Source organism: Dipodomys merriami, unplaced genomic scaffold, assembly GCF_024711535.1.
Source record: "Dipodomys merriami isolate MVZ:Mamm:240054 unplaced genomic scaffold, mDipMer1.0.p SCAF_25, whole genome shotgun sequence".
In the NCBI taxonomy this organism is placed as follows: Eukaryota; Metazoa; Chordata; class Mammalia; order Rodentia; family Heteromyidae; genus Dipodomys; species Dipodomys merriami.
The window spans coordinates 16932552-16952071 of record NW_027203937.1 but is presented as its reverse complement, the minus strand read 5'-3'; the positions used below and the strand labels follow the sequence as shown (position 1 = coordinate 16952071).

Genomic DNA, 19520 nt, shown 5'->3' with positions numbered 1-19520 from the left:
AGCCCAGGCAAAGAGGTGAGACCCTCATCTCAAAACTATCCAAAGCAAAAAAGCGCTAGGGGCACAGCTCAAGTGGTAAAGCACTGGCTTAACAAGCTCAAAGACCTCAGTTCCAATCCTAGTACAATGCAAACATACCTATGAGTGCATATGAGAAACACTATAGAGCCACAAACAGTGGGAGGTGGGTGGGTGTGTGCGCACGTGCGTGTGCGCGCGTGCGTGCGCGTGCGTGTGTGCGTGTGCGTGCGTGTGCGTGCGTGTGCGTGCGTGCGTGTGCGTGTGTGCGTGTGTGCGTGTGTGCGTGTGTGTGTGTGTGCGTGTGTGTGTGTGTGTGTGTGTGTGTGTGTGTGTGTGTGTGTCCCCGTCCATCCATCCTGAGGCTTGAATTCAGACCTGGGCACTGTTCCTGAGCTTTTGTGCTCACAGTGCCACTTCTGGGTTTTTTTCTTTCAAATAAGTTTTTTATTGTGAAAATACTTTACAGAGGGGTTACAGTTACATGAGCAAGGTAATGAGTACATTTCTTTTTTGGGGGGGGGGGGGGCGGAATCCAGTCGTGGGGCCTGAACTCTGGGCCTGGGTGCTGTCCCTCAGCTCTTCAGCACTCTACCACTTGAGCCACAGTGCCACTTCCGCCTTTTTTCTTTTTGCTTATGTGGTGCTGAGGAATCGAACCCAGGGCCTCATGCATGCAAAGCAAGCGCTCTACCTGAGCCACCTTCCCAGACTCAGGAGTACACTTCTTATCCAGCATTGTTGCCTCCTCCTTTGCTTTTCCCCTACCATCCTGTCCCTCTCACCTCCTCAACTACCCCCCCCCCTGTCCAGTGGTTAATTGGAGACTGGCCAGAGCCACCAGTGCCCAGCTAACAGTGGGAGATTTTAACATGATCTACTTGAGCCACAATCACAGTGGGAGGTGGTAAAATGCTCTCAGTAAAAGAACAGACAAGAATTTGATGAAGTCACACAAGATGAGTCACATGATGATTAACAAATTAACCAAGTAATTATATATAGAATGTTACACCTACAACTGTAAAATATATAATCATTTCATGCAGACAAGGAATATTCCTAAAAGTTGGACATATGGACCATACAAGTCTCAAAAATACTAACAATGAAACTGTATTTTATAACCACAGTTTGCAATTAAGTTAGAAATAAAAAATATAAAGAAAACTAGAGCCGGACAATAGTGGCTTATGCCTGTAATCCTAACTATTCAGGAGGCTGAAATCTGAGGATTGCAGTTCAAAGCCACCCAAGGCAGGAAAATCTGTGAGACTCTTGTCTCCAATTAACCACCAGGAAACCGTAAGTGGTGCTGTGGCTCAAAGTGGTAGAATTCCAGCTTTGGGCAAAAAGAGCTCAGGGACAGCACGCAGGCCCTGAGTTCAAGGTCAACAACTGGGGGTGGTGAGAGGGAAGCCTCTTAAAAGTTTGACTATGTATCCCTTTCTATGGAATTTTAGGGTGACCTTAATGTAAGGAGGAGGCAATGGCTAGAATGCTGATGATACAAGACATAAAAACAAAGTGCCTCAAACTAAAACATATATAGGGATATTGGGGGTTTTTTGGCCAATTTCTTCAATGCAGACTCACTCATTCAATAATTCCTTGTGAATTTGGGGAGGGGGGATGGTGTACTCTAGTTGGAAAAAACAATACCTTCAAATTTTATTTTTCTCACTTGAATTTTTAGTTTTGATTATTTCATTGTTGTAGTATTTTTTCAAAGTGAAAAGTTACTTGCTGCTGAGTATGGTGGCCTAGCTGTCAGAGATCAGGACAATTCTGGCTCCAGGCCTGCCCAGGCAAAAAGTGCTAAACACCCTATCTCCCAATAAAAGCTGGACATGGTGGCATGTGCCTGTTATACTAGCTGTGTGGAAATCATAAATGAGGGTGACTGGAGCATAAACATGAGACTATATTTGAAAAATAATTAAAGTCAAAATGGTGGAGATGTGGCTCATCTTAGAAATCAAATATATGGCCCTAAGTTCAAAACCAGTACTAAGGGAGGGAGGGAGGGAGGGAGGGAGGGAGGGGAGATTTGTTTAAGATTGTGTAGTAAGTTTTGGGAAAGAAAAATGTTATTTTTTTCCCTATACTAGGACTTGTGCACCCTTGTTTGGCTTTTCCTTTCAGGGCAGACATTCTACCAGTTGAGCCTCCAGTTTTGTCATTTTCATGGTGGTATGGAGCTAAGAGTCAAATCTCAGAAGCTGGGATTATAGATGTGGGTCACTAACTCCTGGCTGTTGTTTAAGACAGGCTTACTAGGTAGCTCAGGCTGGCTTCTAGCACTCCATTCCCTGTTTCAGCTTCCCATTTCAGCCTCCTTGAATGTTAGGATTAGAAGGCTCTAGACCTGGCACAAGTTTATTTAACTGATGACAGATGGGCATTGTGTGGATTTTAATGCACTGAAGCAACTATTACTGTTGCTTACTTCTCTCCTCCAAACTCTATGTCCAAAAGATGTGATTTATTTTACTTCCTGTGCGTTTTATCTAGGGCTTGAACTTAGTACCTTGCAATCTCACTTAGCTTTGTCCATCATGGATGGAGCTTTATCACTTGAGCCATGCTTCCACTTCTGGCTTTTTGCTAGTTTACCTGCCTGAGATGATTCTAAATGATTCTCAGATCTCTCAACTTTTTTTTGGGGGGGGGGAGTCAGTTGTGGGGCTTGAACTCAGGGTCTGGGTCCTATCTCTGAGCTCTTTTGCTCAAGGTTAGCACTCTACCTTTTTGAGCTACCATGTCACTTTCAATTTTCTGGTGGTTAATTGGAGATAAGAGTCTCATGGACTTTCCTGCTTAGCCTAGCTTTGAATTGTAATCCTCAGATCTTAGCCTCCTAGTAGCTAGGATTACAGGTATGAGCCATGAGTGCCAGGCAGATCTCAACTTCTTGAGCACACATATATTTCCAAAGGGATATTCCCCAGTTTTAAGAGAAGAATTAAGGTCAGAAAAGGTTAACTTTAAGAGTGTGTGTGTGTGTGTGTGTGTGTGTGTGTGTGTACCAAATCTGTGTGTGTGTGTGTGTGTGTGTACCAAATCTGGGGCTTGAACTTGTGTGTGTGTGTACCAAATCTGGGGCTTGAACTTGTGTGCGTGTGTGCATGCGTGCGTGCGTGTGTGTGTGTGAGTGTGTATGTGTGTACCAAATCTGGGGCTTGAACTCCAGGTCTAGTCACTGTCCTTGAGCTTTTGTGCTCAAGGCTAGTGCTCTACCACTTGAGTCATACATCTTTCATCCCCGCCCCCTCATCCCCCTCCCACTGTCCCCCTTTCTTTCTTGTCAGTTGTAGGGGGCTTGAACTCAGGGCCTGGATGCTGTCTCCGAGCTTTTTTGCTTAAGCCTAGCACTCTACCACTGGAGCCACAATGCCACTTCCAATTTTCTAGTGTTAACTGGAGATAAAAGTCTCACAGGGACTTTTCAGCCCAAACTGACTTCGAACTGTGATCCTCAGATCTTAGCCTCCTGAGTAGCTAGGATTACAGGCATGTGCTACCGGTACCCAGCTGCTGCTGCTGCTTCCTTTTTTTTTTTTGCTGGTTAATTGGAAATAAGTCTCATGGACTTTCCTACTCTGGCTGGCTTCAAACTGTGATCTTCAGATTTCAACCTTCTAAGTAGCTAGGATTACAGGCATGAGCTATCCAGGCCAGCTCAAAGTTTTTAACAGTGACTTTCAGGGGCTGGGAAGATGGCTCAGTGGTAGAGCGCTTGCCGTGCATGCCTGAGGCCCTGGGTTCGATTCCTCAGCACCACATAAGCAAAAAGAAAAAAGCAGGAAGTGGCGCTGCTGCTCAAGTGGTAGAGTGCTAGCCTTGAGCTGAAGAGCTGAGGGACAGTGCCCAGGCCCAGAGTTCAGGCCCCACAACCGGACCAAAAAAAAAAAAAAGACTCATCTCCAATTAACCACCAAAAAACCAGAAGTGGCACTGTGGCTCAAGTGGTAGAGCACTAGACTTGAAGAGCTGAGGGACAGTGCCCAGGCCCAGAGTTCAAGGGGGGGAAGAAAAAAAAACCCACATATATAGGAAGCTGGGCATTGGTGGCTCCTGCCTGTAATCCTAGCTACTCAGGAGACTGAGATTTGAGGATCATAATTCAAAGCCAGCCAGGGCAGAAAAGCCCTCCTGAGACTCTTAATCTCCAATCAACCACCAGAAAGGTAGCTCAAAGTGGTAGAGTGCCAGCCTTGACACACACACACACACACACACACACACACACACACACACACACACACACACACACACACACACACACACACACACACACACACACACACACACACAGAGCAGCCAAGCATTAGTGGCTCATGCCTGTAAACCTAGCTACTGAGGAGGCTGAAATCTGAGGATCATGCTTCAAAGCCAGCCCAGGCAATAAAGTCTATGAGATTCTTATTTCCAACTAACCACCAAAAAAGCCAGAAGCAGAGCTGTGTGGCTCACAGGATAGAGCACTAGACTTGAGAAGAAAAATAAGTAAATAAAGCTCAAGGGCAGTACATAGTCCTGAGTTCTAGCCTCAGGACTATCTGTCTGTCTCTCTCTCTCACACACACACACACTATATAAATTCACACTATATAAATTCTCCAAATTGAGGCTTCTGTTAGCAATTACATATTTACACAAATGTTGAAACTATCTGAGTAAGATTTTCAATCTTTACCAACTATATATAAATACAGCTTTAAAATAACCTACTTGGGGGGCTGGGAAGGTGGCTCAGTGTAGAGTGCTTGCCTTTGCATGCATGAGGCCCTGGGTTCAATTCCTCAGCACCACATAAGCAGAAAAAGGTGGAAGTGGTGCTGTGGCTCAAGTGGTAGAGTGCTAGCCTTGAGCTGAAGAGCTGAGGAACAGCACCAAGGCCCAGAGTTCAGGCCCCACGACCAACCCCCCCCCAAAATTAATAATAATCGACTTGGTTATGTGGGAGGAAGTATATGAATGTATGGTGGTATATGGCTGAAACAAGATTAAGTCATAATTTGATTATAATTGACACTAGGTAAGCATTAATAGGGGTTTGTTACAATGTTCTCTGTACTTTCTTATATACATTTGTAATCTTCCATAATAAAAATACTTTAAATTATCTTTTCTTTTTTGGTCAGTAATGGGGCTTGAACTCTGGGCCTGGGTGCTGTCCTTAAGCAATTCAGCTCAAGGAAAGCACTCTACCACTTGAGCCACAGAACTACTTCTGGTTTTCTAGTGGTCAACTAGAGATAACAGTCTCACAAACTTCCTGCCCAGGCTGGATTTTGGGGGTTTTTGTTGTTGTTGTTGTTGTTTGTTTTCTGGTTGTGGGGCTTGAGCGCTGTCCCTGAGCTCTTCAGCTCAAGGCTAGCACTCTAATTTGAGCCACAGCGCCACTTCCAGTTTTCTGGTGGTTTATTGGAAATAAGAGTCTCACAGACATTCCTGCCCGGGCTGGCTTTGAACCGTGATCCTCAGATCTTAGCCTCCTGAGTAGCTAGAATTAGAGGCCTGAGCCACCGGTGCCTGGCACTTTAAACTATCTCAAGAACCTCAAGAATTATTTGGATAATTCACAAACCAGATATACTACACCTACCAGATACACTACTGCCTACTTCTGAATCCTCCTTGTTTCACTACTTGGCTCTACTAAACCTATTTCATATAAATAATCAATTAGAACTTTTTTTTTTGGGGGGGGGGATCCAGTCATGGGGCCTGAGCTCTGGGCCTGGGCGCTGTCCCTCAGCTCTTCAGCTCAAGGCTAGCACTTTACCACTTGAGCCACAGCGCCACTTACGGCTTTTTCCCCCCTGCATTTGTGGTGCTGAGGAATCGAACCCAGGACCTCAAGCATGCAAGGCAAGCGCTCTACCACTGAGTCACCTCCCCAGCCCCAATTAGAACTTCTCGATAAACCTGATAGCCATTCTTTGTTCTCAATTGGCTGGCCCTGTATCAATTGAGCTACATCTCTACTTCCAGCTTTCTGCTGGTTAAATGGATATGAGTCTCAAAACTTTTCTGCTAGGAGACCTCATACCTCAATTCTCAGATCTCAGATCTCAGCCTGCTGAGTACCTAAGGATTATAGGCTTGAGCCACAAGTGCCCAGACATTTTAGCCACTTTTAAGTTCACAATTTTGTGGTAATAAGTATATTCACAATATTTTTGCTTTGAACACAAGTTATTGCAATTTTCATTTTTAAAAAGTTCATTTCAGTAGATTAATGGATCAAGAAAATGTGATATATATATATATTATAATGGAATTCTATGCCTCCATCAGAAAGAATGACATCACCTCATTTGTTAGGAAATGGAAAGACTTGGAAAAAATTATATTAAGTGAAGTAAGCCAAGCCCAAAGAAACATAGGTCCTATGCTTTCCCTTATTTGCAATAACTAGTATATGTCTGGGACAAGCAGAAAAGGTCAAAAGCTATGTACATATGACTAGATAAGATGATGTTAAGCAAAATGAACCCCAAGATAGGGACACAAGTGGTTTTTTTCTTTCTTGCTATTGTTTCCAACATATTTATAATGTACCATGTGATTTTTTTGTTTGTTTCTTTGTATGTTCCTCCCCCATGGTATAACCCCTGTTTTCACTGTATTTGATGTCAGTGCCCTGCATCTTGTATATACCCTTCTCTAATTTAGGGGAGGGGAAGGGAAAAAACAAAATGCTTAAATAGGGGTACAGGTTGACCGATTGTAATAATGAGATGTACAAGACACTATGTTGAAAAACGAACTTTACAATTTGCGGGGGGAGGGGAGGGAAGTGTACTTGTAGAGGTGGGAACAAAGAGAGGGTAGGGGAAAAACAAAGGAGGTAACAATGCTTGATAAGAAATGTACTCATGACCTTGCTTATGTTAACTGTAACCCCTCTGTACAGTATTTTTACAATAAAAGTTCATTTCAATATTAATATAGAAGGATGAACTGAAAGAGAAGAAACAGGAATGAAAGATAGAGAAATATAAACGATTTAAATTGCCCTGTTAGAATGTTTGTAAGAAGAGGACAGAGACCATATTTATTTAGACCCAGCACTGAATACAGTAAGTATCGTTAAATGGACAAATAACTAAGATTTTATGGTTCTTGGAATGAAAGATTTAAAAAGTAGTCCCTGTTCTAAACAGTATATATACTTTAAATGATTTTTAAAAAACAAAATTTTTCTTTATAAAGGTGCCTTATAAAAACAGGTAAAGGGCTGGGAAGGTTGGCTCAGTGGTAAAGTGCTTGCCTTGCATGCATGAGGCCCTGGGTTTGATTTCTCAGCACCACATAAGCAGAAAAAGCTGGAAATGGCACTGTGGCTGAAGTGGTAGAGTGCTAGACTTGAGCTGAAGAGCTGATGGACAGCGCCCAGGCCCAGAGTTCAGGCCCCATGACCGTCCAAAAAAAAAAAACAAAACAAAACAGGTAAAGATGAGTATCATTAAAGGTAGGAGGGTAGAAGCCTGATGATAAACTTTAAGTAGAAGAGTTGGACATCATCTCAAAAAAGTCAAGCCAGCTGCCAGTTGTTCACACTTGTAATGCAAGCTACTCATGAGGCTGAAATCTAAAGATTAGAGTTTGAAGCCAGTCCAAACAGAAAAGTTAGTGAGATTCCTATCTCCAACTAACAACAACAAGATCCAGAAGTGGAGCTGTGGCTCAAGTGGTACAGCACTAGGCTTGAGCAAAAAAACTCAAGCTATGTCCTGAGTTCAAGCACTACGACTCACCCTAAACACAGAGAAGTGTAGGTAGATTTAGGGGCAAGGTTTTGTACAATCTTACAAAGGTAGGACAAAACAACAATAATCTTTATTTACTTACTAATTTTAAAAATCATATAGTAGGGGCTGGCAATGTGGCTTAGACTCAAGTAGTAGAATGTATGTCTAAGCAAGCATGAAACCCTGAGTTCAATCACACATGATTTAAACATAGTACCCAGAGCACATAAAACAAAAGCAGACATATCACTGTGTCAAAAAACAAAAAACAAGGGCTGGGAAGGTGGCTCAGTGGTAGAGTGCTTGCCTTGCATGCCTGAGGCCCTGGGTTCGATTCCTCAACACCACATAAGCAAAAAGAAAAAAGCCGGGAAGTGGCGCTGTGGCTCAAGTTGGTAGAGTGCTAGCCTTGAGCTTAAGAGCTGAAGGACAGCGCCCAGGCCCAGAGTTCAGGCCCCACGACCGGACCCAAAACAAAAAACAAAAACACAAGAGCCTTGCCAAGACAATGGCTCACACCTGTATTGCTAGCTACTCTGGAGGCTGAGATCTTGAGGATAATGACTCAGAGCCAGCCTGGGGAAGAAAAGTCTATGAGACTCTTATCCCCAAAAAAGCAGGAAGTGGAATTCTAGCTAAATTGGTAAGAGCACTAAACCAGTTTTAAGCAAAAAGCTCAGGCCCTGAGTTCAAGCCCTAGGTCCAGCACACATACACAAAAAGAGGCTTAGCCAGGCCCCAGTGGCTTCACACCTGTCTTTTAGTGAGAATGGCATTATTTTACATACTTGGAAACCTCTTTAAGTCTTGCAAACTTCTTTAAGTTTAACTTAGAGAAGACAGTTGAATTCTCATAGCTGCTTCTGCATTCAGTCTGCTATATCACACATTAGGTAACCTCTTAAGAGTCATAGTACTCTAGACATATATGACAGAGTAAGAAGGGAAAGATATAGTATCTTATTATTATGAAGACTATTTGGACCTCCACAAGGTTTATAGGGCCTGTAAAGCAGCTTGGGAAATCCCTAAGACCACACTTTCAGAGCTCTGAGTTGGACTGTAAAGTTAGGAGACTCAAGAAAAATGTTTTCCATATCCACATAAACATAAAAAGCCGGAAGTGGGCACTGTGGCTTAAGTGGTAGAGCACTAGCCTTGAGCTGAAGAGCTGAGAGACAGAGCCCAGGCCCAGAGTTCAAGCTCCATGAACTGAAGAGCTGAGGGACAGAGCCCAGGTCCAGAGTTCAAGCTCCACGACACACAGAAAGAAAAAAAAAAAGTCTGGGTCTTACTAGTTAATACTAGCCACTGACCTTTTGGAAATTACTCAATAGCTCTTTATTTTTCCATTTCCTTATCTATAAAGTAGATGATAACAGGACCTAGTAATTAATGTGAATATTGAATTACTTAATTGAAAAAGCGTGTTCATAAGGAATTTACATGGAAGAAATCTATTAAAGAAGACATGTAATATGTAATACAATTTAGTGTAATCTATAGTACAATACAAACTTTCAGTACTACTGGGCTCTAACTGATTCTTTCTCACTTCCTAGAATACGACAATTCAAAGGAGGTTATGTAAAACTAAGCTATATAAAGTGAAAAAAGAAGATTAAGGGTGTACTTCCCACTGTCGTGACATTTCCTAATTAACAGTAACAATTATATATACAGTATCTTAAACCACTTAATAACATTCTTTGTCTCTCTGAGAAAAATGGCAAAGAAACACATGAGAAAATGTCATCATCCCTGGCTGTAAAGGAAATGCAAATAAAAACAACCCTGAGATACCACCTTACCCCAGTCAGAATGGCCCCACATCCTAAATTCAACCAACAACAAAATGCTGGCAGGGATACGGAGAAAGAAGAACCTTACTGCACTGTTGGTGGGAATGTACGCTAATACAACCACTTTGGAAAGCAGTCTGGAGGTACCTCAGAAAGCTAAATATAGACCTCCCCTATGACCCAGCCATACCACTCCTAGACTTCTACCCTGAGGAACAAGAACCAGGATACAAGGACACATGCACCTCCATGTTCATTGCTGCACTGTTCACAATAGCCAAGATATGGAAACAACCCAGATGCCCACCACAGATGAATGGATCCAAAAATTGTGGTACCTATATACAATGGAATATTATGTAGCCATTAGAAAGGACAAAATAATGGCATTCACAGGGAAATAGATGTAATTAGAACAAATCATTTTGAGTGAGTAAGCCAAGAGCAGAGAGACAAACAGCACATGGTCTCCCTGATATGTGGGTGTTAAATCCAAAATACAAGGAGATATGACAAAGTAAACAGGACTCAAGAAACAAAGGACCTCCACTCAATTTGTCTTATCAGTTCTAAATGACTCCATGTTCTTGACCACATAAATCTTGACCACATAAATGTGTGTGTATGTGTGTTTGTGTGTGTGTGTGTGTGTGTGTGTGTGTGTGTGTGTGTGTGTGTGTGTGTGTATGCGCACATCTGAAGGAAGTTAGGAGGAGGGCACAGAATCAAAGGGAAACAGGAAAATATACAACAGAGGGGCCCATGAGCTAAACTGGACATTGATGAAAATGAACTAAGCAACTCAAGGGCAGCAATAGGGGGGAGGGAATGAGAGGGAAAGAGAGAACAGCTTACACTAAACAAGAGGAAAGAAATGTATATATCACAGGATGTGGAATAGTTGTATTGTCAAAACATAGAATTCACAAACACTATAGAATATGATAATGACAATTTGCCTTGTAAAGGTTAAATGTGTTTATGACTTGAAGTGTCACTATACTGTGAAACATATAATCACTTAATCTCAATAAAAAAATATTTTTAAAAAATTCTCTCTGAGGTTCCAGATAAAAGCTAGACATATAGCAAAAGAGATTCGGGGAAGACGCCAGGAATTGTGTATTTCAACACTTTTACTAAACCACATATACTACTAAAATATATAGTTACCATAAGATTATCAAGACCTGTGTCATGGCTGGGCATTGGTGGCACACCTGTCATCCTAGCTACTAAGGAGGCTGAGATCTGAGGATCATGGTTCCAAAACAGGGCAGGAAAAACCATGAGACATTTATCTCCAATTAACCACCAAAAAGCTGGAAGTGGAAGTGTGGCTCAAGAGGTAAAGAGCTAGCCTTGGCAAAAATGCTCAGCAACACTCTGGGAATTTGGCTTAGTGGTAGAGTGCTTGCCTTGCATGCATGAGGCCCTGGGTTCAATTCCTCAATACCACATAAACAGAATAAAGCCTGAGGTGGTGCTGTGGCTCAGTGGTAGAGCACTAGCCTTGAGCCAAAAGAAGCTCAGAAACAACACCCAGGCCCTGAGTTCAAGCCAAGCCCCATGACAGGAAAAAAAATCTCAGCAACAGTGCCCAGGCCCTGCATTGTACACGCACATGTGCATATGCATACAAATACACACAGACCCACTTTATAAACAATTAATCTTCATTATAGGACACAGCACCACAGAACCTTAACTTGAAATCATTTCCATGAATATTCCCCTCTACCTCTGCAATATTGAAGTTTGAACGCAGCCTTCAGCTATTCATGAATATGTTTTTAATATAATATGACTTTTTTTTTTCTAGTACTAGAGCTTGAAGCCAGAGCCTCAAGCCTGATAGGCAAATGCTCTACCTGCTCTATCACTTGAACTAAACTCAGACTTTTTGGATATTATTGGGTTTTTTGTTTTTTGTGTCTTTTTTGTGCCAGTCCTGGGGGTTGAATCCATGGCCTGAGATATTTGCTCAAGGCTAGTGTTCTTCCCCTTCAGCCACAAAACTACATCCATTTTATTGCTAGGTAACTGGGCTGGCTTCAAATTGCAATCTCAGATCTCAGACTCCTGAGTAGCTAGGATTACATGAGCCACCTACAGCTTTGTTTCGGAGATGATCTCCTTAACTTCAGTGCTGGCTTAAACTTGCAATCTTCCTGTATCCTCCCTGCTCTTAAATAGCTGGTATTATAGACTACACCCAACTTATACTGACAAACTTTTGTGCTATACTAGTAGCATACAATTAAACAAAGAAAAAGACAAATTTTGCTTAACTCAAAAAGAAAAAGTATAGTTGGGGGATTTAATTTTACTTTGGGAAGGGAAAAAACAAATTGTTTAAATAGGGATACAGGTGGACCCATTGCAACAATGAGATGTGCAAGATGTTATGTCGAAAACCAAACTGTAAGCCGGGCGCCAGTGGCTCACGCCTGTAATCTTAGCTACTCAGGAGGCTGAGATCTGAGGATCGAGGTTCAAAGCCAGCCCGGGCAGGAAAGACCCTGAGACTCCTATCTCCAATAAACCTCTAGAAAACCTGAAGTGACACTGTAGCTCCAGTGGTAGAGCACTGGCCTTGAGCTGAAGAGCTGAGGGACAGCGTCCAAGCCCAGAGTTCAAGCCCCATGACCAACAAAAAAAAAAAAAAAAAGAAAACCAAACTTTACAACTTTTGGGGGGTGGGGGCAGCTGGGAAGAGATGGGAAGGGGAAACAAAGGAGGAGGCAACAATGCTTGATAAGAAATGTACTCATTACCTTGCTCATGTAATTGTAACCCCTCTGTACAGTATTTCCACAATGAAAAAAAGAAAAAGTATAAAATGTAGGGTTTGAGGTGGTTTTTTTGCCAGTCTTGGGACTTGAACTCTATCACTATGCCACATTCCCAGCCCCTTTTTTTTGTGAAATGACTAAGCTTCTAAATTATTGGTTTCCCTACCCAGCCACCCAGCACCTGGAATTGTACACAATCAAATGATTTATGTGTAAAACATTACTGTTAAACAGTTGAATTTACCATAGCAAAAAATATAGTTTATAACCTTTGGTTACAAATAGATTTGACTATCATTCACCAAATATTTCCTTTCTCTCTCTCTCTCTCTCTCTCTCTCTCTCTCTCTCTCTCTCTCTCTCTCTCTCTCTCTCTCTCTCTCTCTCTCTCTCTCCTTTCCTTCTTTCCTCCCTCCCTCCTTCCCTTCCTTCCTTCCTGCCTTCCTTTCTTTCTATGTGGGTCATGGGGCCTGAACTCTGGACTGGGCACTATCTTCAGCTCTTCAGCTCAACACTCTACCACTTGAGCCACAGTGCCACGTCCGGCTTTTTCTGCTTAGGTAGTGCTGAGGAACTGAACCCAGGGCCTCATGTATGCAAGGCAAGCACACTACCACTGAATTACCTTCCCAGCCTTCATTCACCAAATATTTCTCAGCAGCTACTAATATGCTTAATGTTATGCTAGGCAATGAAGAAGAAATGAACAAAGATTATCTTCATGTAACTTTGGACTCCACTGTGAAAAACAGATTAAAGCACACATTAAAAAAATAAGAATTATAAATGTGGTAAATGCTATATGAGTAATAAAGAGAACTTTGCCACTGATTACAGTCTTTGAAAACTGAATTGTAGAATTCTAAGAGACCTAAAAATAAATAATTCATGAAGACTTACATCAACATAATGTAGATTGTACAGACCTTTGCTAATGCATGGGAAAACTACAAACACTGAACATGAACACTGAGATTAATCTTTCAATGTCAAAGCTATGGGATGGTAATGTTTACCAATATAGGAACCTCAAAAGATAATTAACCTCACCACTCCACTGAGCAAAGAGCATGTAAACACAATCTTAGAGAAATGGGAAGTGGAGCCTAAAGGAGACATGAGAACTTAATGTGTTATCCTGAAAGAAAAGCTGAAAAAGAAAAGGACATTAGGTGAACACTAAAGAAAACTCAATAACATATATTTTAGTTTACAAAACACCAATATTGGTCCACTAATTGTAACACATGTGTCATACTAATATGTTAATTGGAAACTGGATGTAGCAGTATATGGGAATCCTCTGTACTATTTTCTTTTCAATTTTTCTGCAAATTCAAAACTGCTTTAAAAAAAAAAAAAGAGTACACATACTTTTACTTCAAACAAAACTTTAGGAATTACCTAGGAAGTGGAAAGGAGGAAAGGAACTAGTAAAAATTTAAACAAAGTAAGAAATGTCAGTACTGGGGCTGGGAAGGTGGCTTGTTGGTAGAGTGCTTGCCTTGCATGCATGAGGCCCTGGGTTCGATTCCTCAGCACCACATAAGCAGAAAAAGCCAAAAGTGGCACTGTGGCTCAAGTGGAGAGCTCTAGCCTTGAGCTGAAAAGCTGAGGGACAGTGTGCAAGGGCCCAGAGTTCAGACCCCACAACTGACTAAAAGAAAAAAGAAATGTCAGCCGGGCGCTGGTGGCTCACGCCTGTAATCCTAGCTACTCAGGAGGCTGAGATCTGAGGATTGCGGTTCAAAGCCAGCCCGGGCAGGAAAGACCGTGAGACTCCTATCTCCAATAAACCACTAGAAAACCGGAAGTGGCGCTGTAGCTCAAGTGGTAGAGCGCTTGCCTTGAGCTGAAGAGCTAAAGGACAGCGCCCAGGCCCAGAGTTCAAGCCCCATGAGCGACAAAAAAAAAAAAAAAAGAAATGTCAATACCTGTTAGGCTGAGGCAGGATGTTAAGTTAGAGGCAAGTCTGAGCTATATTGGAAGAATGTTTCCAAAACAGAAATGGGAAAGAAAGAAGAGTAAGAAATAAGCCATTAAAAAATAAAAGCCTACAAATACTTAAAAGTCAAAATTATTCATCTTAAAAACTCATGCCTGTAATCACAGCTACTCAGGAAGCTAAAATCTAACGATCTTGGTTTGAAGCAAAACCAAGCAGAAAAGGTCATTAGATAGACACTCCAATTAAACAGCAGAAAGCTGGAAGTGGAGGTGTGGCTCAAATGGTAGTGTCAAGTAAAAGCCAATGAGAGCGGGGGCTGGGAAGGTGGCTGGGAAGGTGGCTCAGTGGTAGAGCACTTGCCTTGCATGCTTGTAGGCCCTGGGTTCAATTCCTCAGCACCACATAAGCAAAAAAAAAAAAAAAAAAAGCCAATGAGAGCAGCCCTGAGTTCAAGCCCGAATAAGGGCAAACACAACAACCCTGGGCACTGATGGCCCATGCCTGTAATCCTAGTTATCCAGGAGCTGAGATCTAAGAATCACAGTTCAAAGCCAGCTCAGGCAGTAAAGTCCATGAGGCTCTTGTCTCCAATTAGTCACCAGAAAACCAGAAGTGGTGCTGTGGCTCAAAGTGGCAGAGCACCAGCCTTGAGTAAAAGAACTCAAGAACAGCACCCAGGTCCTGAGTTCAAGACCTATGACCAAACAAAAAACAAATCCCACAAATGCAGGTAGTAATATTCCGTGAGTGCTCAAATAACACTGTAGAGCCAACATCAATAATGTTCAGTAAGCTCTGTTTTATGTATAGCACTGTCCTGAAATTGTTACATATTAATAGCTGGGTCAGGATCAATTCCCTAGGTTCCATCAACCTATTCACCTAAGGAAACAAGTTTATGCTTCAGAAAAATGCATGAGAAAAATGACCATTCAGTGTGTAGGGGGAAGTCAATCTAAATGAAAGAAAAATGATTTCCTAACTATGGTGGAGGCAATTTTGCAACTAGTATTAACCTGTTCTAATATTATCAAACTAGTATAAACAATCTAAGCTAATAGTAAAACCTAGGAATTTATATTAGTCATATGCCTCTCAGTTAAAACAAGTAACTAATGTTTTGTATGATGTCACCTTGGACATCTAATAGGTATCTGATGTTTGATGACTTGGAACTATTCTCTCAATGTTTAAAATTTAAAGATAGTCGTCAAAATTATGAGGAAAAACATAAATGATAATCCCTGAATTGCTGCCAAATTTGTATAACAACATAAAACTGCTATTACTGTAAAAAGTAATCTTACAGACAACAATCACAAAATTAGGATCTTATGTCTAAGACAAAGTACTGCAACCCTGACCAGGTAAACATTAATAACTCCACTCCATCAGATCCTGAAATATTAGGCATAAAGTAATCATTTAATTCAAATGATATTTAAAATCTAATTTAAATAATAAATCAACACTACTCTACTGTCCAAAGGAAATCCTTCCCCCCAAAATGTTCATTATCCTAAGCTTTCTCTTACGTGTATCTTAAAATATGTAATTAAAAGTACTCAAGAAGAAATGAATAACACCCCCCCCCCATAATTCCTGCTTGCATCAGAGCACGAAGAGAATCTATGGCTGTTTCTTGCTGAAGCGAGGAAAAAAAAAAAAAGAGGTGAGATGTGAAAAATTCCAAGTAAAACGATCGTGACATAGCATCTGGCAGACATCGAAAAGACATCAACACTGCCAAAAAGAATCGTCAATGATCAAAGTGAAGAAAAACCCACAACCCAACCTAAGGGGCAACAATCGCCACTGCCAACGCCAACCCGACTCTCACAAGTCGCCTCCAATTCAGACCTTATGTACATATACATATATACATATATATATATACACACACACATATCTATATATATTAATTGACTGTATAACTCAGACTAATTCCCTATCTAGGTGCAAACCCACCACTTCCCACCTTCCAAAAAGAGATCTGCACACCCCAGGGCCAAGCCTCGGATGGAAAACAACGCCCAGCTCCCACCCCCCTTGCCCAAGGTTGAAGGGGGCCGGTTCCTAGGAGTGAGGCTTCCCGGGAGTGGGCCTCGCATCGCCAACGAACCGGAAGAGAGCGTGGTATGAGGGTGGGGTACAGGAGACCCTGGAGAGCAGAGGAAGAAAGGGATGGGTGGACAGCAGGCCGGGGGTGGGGGTGGGGGGTGCGCCATCAAGAGGGAGGGATGGAGGGAGGGAGAGCTGGGCTGCGGGGACCGAGGGGACAGCGAACGGGCGACGTCAAGAGACCCAAAGGCCGGGATCAAAACCCGATGGATCCCCCGCGAGGCGGAGCCGGCGAGCCCGGGGGAAGGGCTGAGCTGGAACGGGGCGCGGACGCGAGGGCGGCGGAGAGCCTCCGCGGACGGGGGGCCGCACTAGGGGCGGTGCGGGGAGGCCGCGGACGGCGGCCAGGAGAGGGGGCGCCGCGCACTCACCGCTCTGCTCCCCCAGGAACACCAGCTTGAATTTCCTCAGCGGATTCCCGAAGTCTCCGCCCGCGGACATGATGGAACCGAAGGAGCTGCCGCCGCCTCAGCCCAGAGACCTCCCGGACCGATACCGCTCCAACCCGCGGAGAAGGGCGGGCGCCGAGCTCTCCCGGCCCCTGCAGGACCGGGCCGAGAAGCAAGGCTGGAGGGCGCAGGACTCTCCACAGACCGGTAGCCGCCGCCTCCCCGCAGAGTCGCCGAGCACCGAGCGCCTGAGGCCCGCGGCTGCGAAGGGCAGGAGGGCGGTGTCGGAGGCAGCCAGCGGTGCGCTCCGGCTTCGCGAGGCTGGCGCCGTTCCTTCCCTTGGCACTCCGTGCCCAGACTGGAGTGAGACAGGCGGAGGGTGGTGGGGCCGGCGCCGCAGAAGTGTCTGGGATCTTTCACAGGCAGCACCCTGAGCTCCCTCAGCTGCCGCCGCCGCAGCCCAACCTGCTGAGTGCGCGAGCCCGGGCGCGAGCCTGCCGCCCTGCCGGCCGACGGCGTGCGTGCGTGTGCGTGCGCGTGCGCGCCACATACAGCGCCTTCCTGGTCTCGCCCGCTCTCCCGGCTCCTCTCGCTCCTCCCACTCAGCGAATTCCATGCAGGTTAGGTTTCCACTTGCGTTGGGAGAAGCCATAAGAGGGCGGGGCAGAGTCAGGGTAAGTGGGAGGGAAGGATAGGCAGGGTGGAAAATGGGGCATTTAACGTCACTCACACAGTGGGCCAATCGGAGGAGACTGAGAGCGGGCAGCGACGAGAATGAGGTGGCGGCGCGGGAGCGCGCACGGGCGCGCGCGCGCGCGACCCTCGCACCTTAGAAAATGGAGTATCCTGGCGGCCATGCGAAGTGTGGCGCGTCGCCGCCTGAGGGGGAGGAGGGAAGAGGGAAAAGAAGGTAGCGTGGAGGCGGAATCCTGACGGAGGTGGAATGACCACATCAGTTCGTGGGAGGGCTGGGTAGCCTCAAAGTGTGTACTGGGTTCTTCTTTCCTCAGCCCTGGACCCTGTGTTCACATTGCACAGATCTGCTCGTCGTCCAGCTTCTCCACCTTCTTCCTCACTGTATTCTTCACGCGGCATCTTACTAGGTACATTCTCCCCTGATACTCCCTGGAGTTTTATAGCTACCAGAAGCAGAGCCTTTGTAGATGAGGAAACAAGCCCAGCGGGAGGAAATGACTTGCAGAATCCACAAAGTCACGAAATGGAGCCCACTGGTTTAATTTGAACCTTTGCTAGCTCCTTATGAATAAGCCAGCCAATTTTCCTGGCCTACCCTTGGCTTGGTTTTTCTGTTACCAGCCTATGCTCTCAGGTTAACTCCAAATGATTTCATCTTCTGCCTTTCCAGAAGTGGATTTAAACATCAAATAAACCACACACCTCATATCACAGATGAGGAAACGGAGAACCACATAGGGAAAGGCTGAATTAGAGTCCAAATCTGGAGAAGGGAGGTACAGTATTACAAAGATCACCTTTTCTTATTAAAGCAGTGTTTCTGAATTTGCTAGGGGTGGGCCTTCTTTAATACACGTGCTTTTTAAATTTTATTTTATTTTTTTTTTGCCAAGGGGAAAGAACCATAGCTTTCATCTTTCCATTCGGTTCATAACCCAAGAAAATGAAGGTAGAAAGGCACAAAAGAACGTAAGGCCAGGCTCTGGTGGCTCACATCTGTAATCCTAGCTACTCTGGAGGCTGAGATCTGAGGATCACAGTTCAAAGCCAGCCCAAGCAAAACACTTGTGCCACCAAATGAACACTGAAAAGCCGTAAGTAGAAGCGTGGTTCAAATGGTAGACAACTAACCTTGAGGGGGGAAAAAGAGACAGCTCCTAATCCCTGAGTTCAAACCCCAATACCAGCACAAATAATTAAACAAGTGTGACATGTTGACTAATGTGACACTACCTAACATAACTAACAATTGAACCTAAGTTTTCAACTGAATGTGATCCTGGAATATAAAGTGGATATTAGGAAAATTAAATCTAAGTTGACCTTAGTTATTAACACTATTGATAACAATTTATTAATTGTTACAAATGTATCCTGTTAATGTAAATTTTATTCCTCTATTCATAGGAAATGAAAGGAGTCTATAGGAACTTTCTGAATTGCCTTTAATGTACCTATGATCTAAAACTACCTTAAAGTCTATTGATAAAAGATACGAAGTTAAGAATTTAAATCAGAGAATTTGGCATCCAGACACTTCAGCCATGGACCAAAAAAAGTAACTTTACCAACTGAAGAAGACTCTTAAAAAAATATCAAAATTTAGATTGGAGGTATGGTTGAAGCCATAGAGCAACAGCTCTGAACTAGAAAGCAGAGAGTAGGAGGCTCTGACTTAACTCCTTCCAATAAATTTTCATTTTAATTTTAATAATTAAAAATAAAGCCACTGTCTCACCCTTGAAATCCTGGCTACTCAAAAGGATGAGATCTGAGGATTGTCGTTCAGAGCCAACCCAGATAGGAAAGTCTATGAGACTCTCATCTCCAATTAACCCTCAAAAAAGTTGGATGTGGACCTGTGGCTCAAGTGGTTGAGCACTAGTCTTGGGCAAAAAACTCAGGGACAGCACCCAGACCCTAAGTTCAAGTCCCAGGTCCAGCACCAAAACAAAACAAAAAAAACTTACATTGTGTTTTGTTCACCA

General features: G+C 43.6%; 1 protein-coding gene across 2 annotated transcripts in view; it reads right to left on the bottom strand.

Annotated features, from left to right (window-relative positions):
- Rab6a (RAB6A, member RAS oncogene family) overlaps positions 1–17319 on the bottom strand; it is a 66490-nt gene extending 49171 nt beyond the window's left edge. Inside the window, exon 1 of one of the 2 annotated variants that reach the window (XM_070035038.1) lies at positions 16819–17319. In XM_070035038.1, the coding sequence (XP_069891139.1) occupies positions 16819–16888 (70 nt within the window). In that variant the 5' untranslated portion in view covers positions 16889–17319. The remainder of the gene's footprint in view (positions 1–16818) is intronic. The other variant, XM_070035037.1, reaches the window with a different exon arrangement.
- Positions 17320–19520: the final 2201 nt, after the last annotated feature.